Raw genomic sequence first — 9,717 nt, forward strand, 5'->3', positions numbered from 1 at the left:
AAAAAAAAAGTTACATATCTAACTCGCATCGCCAATTGATATAGCGATATTAACTTATCATCGCCAATAAACTGGCAGAACTACCTTACCGCCGATTCAAATGGTGGAATCTTTTTTTTGGTGACAATGTCTTAAAAATCACAGTTTTTTCATATGAAATCAGACAGGGACAAAAAAACACAAAATTCATGTAGCCTGACGAGATCTACAACTTTAAAGTTCATGATTTTTTTTCGTTTGAAGCCATCTTAGTGCTAAATAATTGATACAACACTCACATGTATACAAATATAGATTTGAAACTTGTATTGGTTATTTTGGCATCAAAATGACTTTAAAAAAAGTTGTGTGCTCATGGACTCGCCGGTGTCGATCAGACGATCAATCATTACTTGTGGGCTTGTGGGTGTAAGAAAAATGTAGAAGCAATGAGGCACGATAGCGGCCTGGCTGCCACGATAGCGGCGGCAGCAGCAGAGACACGCAGACGCATGCTGCATCCCTGCCCATGGCCGCGCTCTGGAGATACAGCAAGCTGCTTTCCTTCTGTATATTTTTATTTTCTCGTTGATGCCATTCTCTCATGCGTTGTCAGCGAGTCCCAGAATGTATCTGTTGGTTGACAGATTCTATATCGTAGTCCTCAGCGTAATTCAAAAAAAAAGTGAAGCATGCTTTAGTTGTGATTTAGGATGAATGGCAGTAGGTTGCATTAAGGATGTGATAAGACCGTGACACTGAGAATGGAGTGACGCAAAAAGAGGTCAGTGCTGCTTTCAACATCTACTGTGCAGGCAGACAAAATAACCTGTTACCTGGCATACAATGCACCAGATTGCGTTCTGGGCTGAACCTACAACCATGAACACCTATCTCTATCTGATGGCATTTAGCCCATACAAAAGAACAATCACAAATAAAAAAAAAGTACAACCGGGGGTCAAAGAAAATATGGGACTGCAGTTCTTGGCCCTCGCATCTAGTTGTTTTCTTCCGTCTCCGTGAAAAACTTGACCTCCCTTTCCTGGAAACAGAGCAAAAAAGATCAGCAGATAAAAGCACAGGAAAATAACACCACCAGAACTCATGTCAGCACAAACCGGTTGCTGCAATAACTTGGTAGCTTAAAATTCACATGCCGTTAAAATAGAATAGATGAAAGCCACCATTAGTTTCCTAGTTTAAATTGTTGCATCCACGTCATTGAGATGACTGACACAAAGATAAATCTTTCAAGATTATAATGGAATTGTTCAGTTCCAGCCATATAACAATAGTACGTTGTACGAAGACAAAAAAAAAAAGATGTAGAGGAGCAATTTCTAAGTCTGCTCCCCCACATGCTTATGTATTAGGACTCGAGCAGCTTCTACAGTCCATCATAGGAAAACATAATGTTACTATGTTAGCACTTTACATCCTCGATATACAACATGAGCACCAGAACAAAACCTTTTAATACCAAGCAAGTTGGGGTAGGCTACATCCAAGATATACAAACTAGCAAAAACCTTTCTTTGAAATTATCAAAGACCCAAAATTAGGAGGATTCCTTTAATATTCGTATTATTGTCATTTGAAGGCAGCCATCCAAATACCAGGAGCTAGTGCATGAGTGAACATGAAGTGACCTACCATATTTTCACTGAAGCTTAGTATAGAAGCAACATTGCCACATCGGTAACAATAATTAGGTGCAGACCACACCTGGAAAAAAGAAGATAAAGACCTAGTGAGCATGTGGAACTGCATTTTGACGCAAATCTACAAGTGATGTTGTGAACTGATAACTCACAGTTACAAGACCTTTGTCAAACATGTACTTTAGGCCTTCCTGGACCAGTTGATGAGCCCGGCAAACTAATTCAATCTTGTTAATATGGTTGAACTGCATTGAAAAAAGGCCAAGCAGTAAGCATGTACTTGAAATCAACTATATACAGTAATAAACAAAAGAAAAAATACCTCTTGAGTCACCCTTGTTCCAAAGAGCCAACCTGCTCCACGGGGACTAACTGCCCATGTATCAATCTCTTCTGGGTTGCTCCACATCAGATCACAGAAAGGCCCTTCATGCGGAATTTCACAATTGCGATCAATTATTTGTATCTGGAAACAACAAAGATATGGAATATTCATGAGACACAAAACTGAGTCAGCATTCTCTGAAAACAGATTTGACCTCATCCAACAGAAAAGTGAAATCACAGGGTCAGATATTTGTTCAGTTGATGCATGAGTTCCACTAAACAAGCATTTCGCTATATGCATGGGTGGCTTCCACATTTTTCATCACAAGAATATCTCTAGTAGCAAACTAGCATTAAATTTCAAAAAGGCGGCCTACACAGTCAACTGGTGGAAAGTTAGTAACTGATAACCACTTACTTTCTGATGCTAGCTAGAATAACCACTCATCATCTGATGCTTTTCTTAATGAAGGTATCCCTTAAAACAGCTAGAAAGCTACTGAAAGGGGCATAAAGTGTCCCTAACTAATTTACAAAGAAAAAAGGGTAACAAGCCTTAAAATGGCATATTGGCATCATAATTCGCAAAGCAACATATCTTATGATATGATAGTTCATCAGGACATTATAAAGAGGCAAAACCTCATCAAATGAAGATGAAGAATCACTAACCTGATCTACTGACCGTACATTGGGTGAAAGGCCACCATGAACACAAAGGACCTAGATATTCAGCATGTCAGCAAGTATAACTTGTCAGGTTGTTGCTTCTCACTGGTCATGAAATAAAATCACAAAAAAAAAAAAAATTAACCGGTAAGTTACTGTGCCATTAATGATTGCTGAAAGAGTAAGGTAATAAAAAACATCAGTACAATATTGCCATGCATTGGCATTTCCATATTTCCTTTGACACTCATCATAAAAACCATACACCTAAAACATAAATAAATGCATTAGCCTTTTTCATGATATAGAACTGTTGGGTTGGCCAGGCACGGTAGGCAATATTCTTATTTAGAATAAATGAATTGAACTAAATGAGACAGCAACTGAAAAGAAATATGTGAATGCAAATTAGAGAAAATACAAAATGAGAAAATAATCTTTACATTTGGACATAAGTTTACCTGTGTCAACTGTCTGCTTTCATGATTTCCGCGCAGCCGGGTTATGTGGGCAGGATACCTATAACATACAGAAAATCAATGAAACAATAAATTTAAATGAGGCTTCACATAGATTTATGATCTGAGCTTCTTGAAATTACGAATTGAGAAACACCCTACAGAACTAGCGAAACAAGTTGGAATGAAAGAGAATAAATTATTACAATTGATATATCAAAATGGAGTCAACACAATCTGGTGCTATTAGGAAATTTGTTTAGCGGACATTAATTCTACGGACCAAAAAATATCTAAAACATCTTTATGTTCCAACAAAAAAAAAAAACTAGACCTGCGAGGGTATGACCACCCCCAGGCATTGCATTAAGAAGAAGACCTTCTCACGCAGGCCCAGAAAACCCCCGAACCCCTGCCCCACCCTTACACAACGGCACCGTCGTCCTGTGAGAACTGGCCGGTCCTTAGACCTGTGCTTTGGTTAGGTGGCTAAACTAACAGGTACACACTTTCTAGAGGTTCTTCATATTAAATCTCATGTGCCCAGTCACTAACTAGATCTTGGTAAATCACTGGCAGTCATTGTTTTAGAAAGCACTATGCGCTACTACTTGATTCCTAGCTCTTCAGTTGGTCCAGGAAGCAATAAGGAACTGTGAGATAGGATGGGGTATACCACCCAGGCGGCCATTTTTTTTCAAACAGTGTTGACAAACTAAAGCTACAGCCTACAGGATAAATTGATATCAATGCTACTTTGAATAAGGAGAAAAGAAACAAGCATAGTGTAATTAACATGTACTCCTATACATGAAAGCTCAAAAGCCATAATTTTGTAGTATACAGACCTAATTAAGAAGGTCCTAATTTATGTAGCAGTAATCTGGATGTTTCGCATGATGACACTCAGATTGGTTAAATACATGACATCAAGGAAACAAATCCAAAAATGGACATTAAATACTATGTAAAATAAAATGCTCAAGACTCTTGACATCGCACGTAATTGGATCAGTATTAAGTACTTTGTAAAATGCTCACTACTCTATGATATCATAACTACCATTAAAAAAAACAATACCCGAACAGGCATTCGATGCAATACCTTGCTTTTAGAAGCAATAGGATAGTGAAGACCTCCAGGCTGTTGAACCCGCGGTCAACAAAGTCGCTCTGCAAGTCAATCCAACCTCAGGTCATGAATCAGTGACATTGCTCCGACACAGGATACCTAGTCACCAGTGCATCAATAACTCAAGAGCGGACCATAATACGTAATTTGTATCAGGGACATTCCCTCCAGTTGCAAACAGCTTCATGAGGTCATGGAACTGCCCGTGGATGTCACCGCACACAGTCACAGGGCTGTTGACAGGCTGCACATTCGACTCTTCGATAAGAATCTCCTTCACCTGGATTTTCACCATAGAATTAGTACATTTTACACAGCACATGTGCAGAACACACGAATACAAGCATCGCACGCTCGTGACCCGAATTCCCAGCAGGCCAGCACCGAACTCATCAGAGTATCAAACAATAAGTAAACGGGAAACCCAGAGACTTGGCCACTCGACCTTAATGGCCTGAAGCAAACCTTAAAGCAAAAGGCTAGAGCATTAAGGGATTATCAGAGAGCCGAGAGGACAGTACGTATTCGCAGAGGGACTGGAGTTCGTGCTCGGAGAGGTGCTGCCCCTCCTTGACCTTAGCGATCCACAGATCCAAATCCATAATCCGAGACAGCTGATATCGCCAGCGCCAAGCCGCCAATTACAGTCCCTCTGTGAAGTAGGGTTTGCGTGGGTGGTTGTGGCAGATTTGGGGAGGATTGTTGGGTTGATTTCATTAAAAAAAAGTTAAATACACGTCACTTAGGCACACGTAAAATCGAAATTTGCTAGTTATGTCACTTAGGTCCATGAGAGGCGCCTTCTGTTCAACATGGCAGCGCCAGCGAGGAGGTTGAGTGGGCTTTGGCGGGATCTTTGGCTTTGGGAATTTAACAAAGAGCACCGAGGGGGTGTTTGGTTCCTAAAGGAAAATTTTAGTCCCTGTCCTATTGAATATTTGGACATATGCATGAAGTATTAAATATAGACGAAAAAAATAACTAATTGCACAGATTGTAGCTAATTTGCGAGACGAATTTTTTAAGCCTAATTAGTCTATGATTTGACAATGTGGTGCTATAGTAAATATGTGCTAATGACGGATTAATTAGGCTTAATAAATTCGTCTCGTAAATTAGTCTCCATCTATGTAATTAGTTTTATAATTAACTCATATTTAGTTCTCCTAAATAGCATCCAAACGTTCGATATGACATAGACTAAAATTTAGTCCATAAAACCAAACACCCCTTGGGGAAAAAAAAAAAAGAGAACAGGTCACCTTCCCCAGCCGTTTCTCTCTCTTTGAAATTGATCCCCACTCCTCCTTCCTCCAGACGCCACTTCTTGCCGCCGCCGCCTCCCGACCTCAGGTGGACGCCATTGCCGGCGAATCCAGTGCCTCAGCCTCGGATCTGCGAGGTGCATCGGATCTCCCGCTGATTCAGTGCACGGAGTGCCACCGGGCCATCGTGTTGCGGCTCGTTTCAAAAAAAGAATGGAGCCGAGGTGATGTGTTCTACTGCTGCCCATTCTACAAGGTGAGTGGTTCAATTTAAAGCAATTTGGTTGTGGTGAAGATAGTTGGTTTACTGTTTGTGTTGATCCTTGGTCTATTGGTGCTACTAGTTAAGTAGTTGGTTGTAGTGTTGTAATTAGTCCTCTAATCACTTTGCTGAAACCATCAAGTTTTTGTAATCAGTAGTCCTAGATGATGTATTCAGCAGTGATATCATGTGTAATGGATTTGGTTGAGAGTATTCAGAGTAATGCAATCATGGCTATTGATCAAGCAGTCATATACAGCGACGGAGCACGGCACAAAATCAGGGGGGGGGCAACTTGATAAAAACACAAGTGAAATATGTTGACATCAGAAATAAAACCATATATACTATGATAAATTTAACTAATCACATATTAAGTGACTACAGAGACTGTCAGACTACTCTTAACTAAGTTATGGACTAAAACTAGCTAGTTATATATATTTATAGTCGAGTCACATTTCACAAAATGCAAGTGACCACAAACTATATTTGAGAATTTTGTTTTGGACAAGGGGGGCCGGAGCCCAGTTTGGCCCCCACTGTGCTCCGTCCGTGGTCATATAGTACATTGTCTTTCATACCAGTAGACCAAAAGATGTAGTGTTGCAACTATACAATGTGCACTACCAGAATACCCTGTATCTGGGTAAACCAAAAGATGATGTGTGTTCACTATCTTCCCCGTGTTTCTAGAAGAACCAAAAGAAACTAGCAGTCAAACAAAGCTACTTTACAGACATCACAAAGCCATAGCAGTCTACTACTACTGTACAAAAGCATAGATGATCATGGCTTCTTCTTTGACCCTGCAACCCTCTTGGACTTCCTCTGTGGCTTAGCTTGTCCAGATGTTGCAATGCGCTTCATCCTTGCTTTTCCTTCCTTTGATGCAGTGGTAGGAGGCACTGGCCGTGTGGTTGGTAAGTTAGATTGAATGAAGCTTGAATCTAGCAATGGTTTCTGCTGTAGCCTTCATGTGCTGCCTTGTGAGGACTACAACAAGCAAATGTAGTCAACAACTACATCATGCAGCAAGTAATATGCAGTGAAAGGATCAAGATATCCAAGAGGGGGAGTGAATTAGGCTAATTCTAATTTTTTTTGCAATAATTAAAACATATGGTTAGTCCAATTAACCCCTTGTGCCTAGAAAGTGTTCCTAATTGTTCTACCGCACAAAAGACTTGCAACCTAAGTTCCAATCCTATTCTATCATGGCAATTCTAAGAATATAAAGACATGAATTGAACTGCTCAAAGTAAATAGAGAGGAAGGAACCCGGCGATGTTTTGCCGAGGTATCAGAGAGTCGCCACTCCCCACTAGTCCTCGTTGGAGCACCCGCGCAAGGGTGTAGCTCCTCCTTGATCCGCGCAAGGATCAAGTGCTCTCTACGGGATTCTTCGACACTCCGTCGCGGTGAATCACCCACAAACGCTCACAACGTGAGTTGGGTCACACACAAGCTCCGTCGGGTGATCACCAAACTCCCAATCACCATCAAGCTGTCTAGGTGATGGCGATCACCAAGAGTAACAAGCACGAACTCTCACTTGACCGCGACAAGCCTAATGAGAAGGTGGATGCACACTTTGCTACTCTTGATCTTCACTAATGAGGGCTCTCTTTTGGATTCTCAAATCTCAATCATCTCACTAGGACCTTGCTCTTCTTGGCAATCTCTAAGGTGTTTCTCAGCTGTTGGAATGAGCAAAAGTACCCCACACAAGAGCGGAGGTGGTATTTATAACACCGGCTGAAAAACGAACCATTATGTGCCTCTGCGGGGTGACCGGACGCTCTGGTCAGTATACCCTAAACTCCAGTGTTTACAGTGTGACTGGACACTGGCCAGCGTCCGATCGGCACTGACCGGACGCGTCCGGTCGTGATTTTCCCTCTCTGGAACCTTACTGGAGTCGACCGGACACCGGTCCTCAATGTCTAGTACCATGACCTCGCAGCATCCAGTCAAACCAGACGCAATCACCTTGGTCAAATGAACTGACCAGACCCTGAGCCAGCGTCCGGTCACACCGGAGCCAGCGTCCGGTCAGTATTTGACCCTCCATTCACTTCCAACTCTCGAACATATGTGAATGAAGTTTGCTCCATTGGATCAAAGGGCTGTTGTGGAGCTACCTAGTGCTAGTTTCAATAAGTGTGAACTACACCTAACTCACTAGACTCACCTAGGTCAAACTACCCGTTCATACCCCCCTTAATAGTACGGCCAAAGGAAAAACAAAGTCCTAAACTACTCTAAGTGTCTCTCCAACTCCAATCGACACTTAGAACTAGTCCATCCTTAACCTTATCGTCTATCCTTTGAAAACCGAAATGATTTCCATCGTAGGGGCATGACAACCATAATTGCCCAATCGATCTCCATTACCATGACCTAACTCAATTGTTTCTGCAAAACACACGTTAGTCACAGTAATCATGTATTATCATTAATCATCGAAACCCAACTAGGGGCCTAGATGCTTTCAATCTCCCCCTTTTTGGTGATTGATGACAATACTACCTCGAGTATGTGAAAGAGATGATGTTTTTAACATGCTTGGTTCATATAGGCTTTAGGCAATAAGAACAAAGGTGTTAGACAAGCTTATATGACCCAAGCCAACATGATATACTCAAAAGATATGAAATAAGCATGAGTACAAGTAATAAAGCTCATTTGCATCGGAGTAAAACACGGAAGCAAAGGCAAATGAGCAAAACACAAGTGATATGACATATAAAGAATTCAAAGTAGAGAGCACACATGTCATATATCATAATCATGTAGATATCACTATCACATAGATATAATAGTAAACATGGATGCATAATGTATCACACACATAAAAGCATAATAGTGTATCTCACAAATAGAAACTCCAAATGTAAATAGATAAGCTAATATAATAACTAAGCTCCCCCTAGATAAGTAGCTCCATCTAAGCCTAATATACTCGAACCATCTCCCCCTTTGATGTCAAACACCAAAATCTATGGGTCGATCGGCGGGGCTACAGCGGACGAGCCAGGCGCTGAGGTACGAGGAGCAAGGTGGAACTGGGTGCCATCATCATCTGATCCGGAGCTCTGAGCTGTCTGACCCTCTATAGCTGGTACTAATGCTGAAGCAGTCTGGGTCAGATCAGGAACTGGTGCTGCTGCTGGCTGAGATGGTATAACTAAAGCAGCTGGCTCAGATGATACCACTGAAGAGGGGAGCGTCTCTATCGTTGCTATGATAGGTGCAGCCATAGAAGGTCCTAGAACATGCAGGTATGGAGGAGTGGGCTGCCTTGTCAACTCACTGAAGAAAGCACCAAGGCTCCTAGACACTGTGGTCTCTGGCTCTAGCAGCGATGATGTCTCAGCTGGTGTGAAGCCTGTATGAAACAGTGTGAACTATGGAGCTAGCACTGACGTAGCAAACCACTGGGACACCTGCTCTGTAGGAGAAGCAAACTATGCTGGTGGCTGTCCCTGACTCTGAAGCCCACTGGGCTATAACGCTGGAGTCATCGAAGTGGTATCAGGCTGACCAAGCTAGGGTGTAGGCTGTGGCAGTGGGCCCCAATCGCTGTCACTACATGCTGCATAAATCCGAGAAGCTGCTGCTGCATGAAGATCTACTGCTGATGCATAGCCTGCTGCTGCTGATGTAGAGCCTGTGTGATGAGGACATGGCACCTTCGGATACGAACAATGATTATAAGGTGCGCTCGTTCCTACATTTGCATAGTGGCTTTGGTTATAATTCACTTGGTTCCACATGTACATGTCATTATTTGATTGTAGGTTCAAATGTGTTTCATAATGGAAGTTCATCAAAGTTGAACTTTCAGTTCGTCGGTAGCCCGACAGTGCCTCATTGGGAAGGCCATAACTCATCCATCCGGAGTGCGATTGAGGTCAATGAGCACTTGATGGAAAGCTTGTTTGATAAGCTTTCAAAT

General features: G+C 41.9%; 1 protein-coding gene across 1 annotated transcript; it reads right to left on the bottom strand.

Annotated features, from left to right (window-relative positions):
- Positions 1–902: 902 nt before the first annotated feature.
- On the bottom strand, positions 903–4,894 carry LOC136517586 (phytochrome-associated serine/threonine-protein phosphatase 3-like). The gene is made up of 10 exons (XM_066511193.1): positions 4,751–4,894; positions 4,352–4,509; positions 4,203–4,268; positions 3,101–3,158; positions 2,796–2,906; positions 2,643–2,693; positions 1,966–2,109; positions 1,796–1,888; positions 1,636–1,707; positions 903–1,024 (listed from the first exon to the last, which is right to left on the bottom strand). The coding sequence occupies exons 1-10, from the start codon at positions 4,829–4,831 to the stop codon at positions 980–982; spliced, it is 879 nt and encodes a 292-aa protein (XP_066367290.1). The 5' UTR covers positions 4,832–4,894; the 3' UTR covers positions 903–979.
- Between the last annotated feature and the right edge of the window lie 4,823 nt (positions 4,895–9,717).

This window comes from Miscanthus floridulus, chromosome 17 (genome assembly GCF_019320115.1).
Source record: "Miscanthus floridulus cultivar M001 chromosome 17, ASM1932011v1, whole genome shotgun sequence".
Taxonomy (NCBI): Eukaryota; Viridiplantae; Streptophyta; class Magnoliopsida; order Poales; family Poaceae; genus Miscanthus; species Miscanthus floridulus.

Coding starts and splice junctions, on each gene's coding strand:
- LOC136517586 (XM_066511193.1), bottom strand. CDS start 4,831: ATGGATTTGGATCTGTGGATCGCTAAGGTCAAGGAGGGGCAGCACCTC. Junction 2,694..2,795: donor CAGCAATCATTAATGGCACA/GTAACTTACCGG, acceptor CTGAATATCTAG/GTCCTTTGTGTTCATGGTGG. Junction 2,110..2,642: donor ATGTACGGTCAGTAGATCAG/GTTAGTGATTCT, acceptor TGTTGTTTCCAG/ATACAAATAATTGATCGCAA.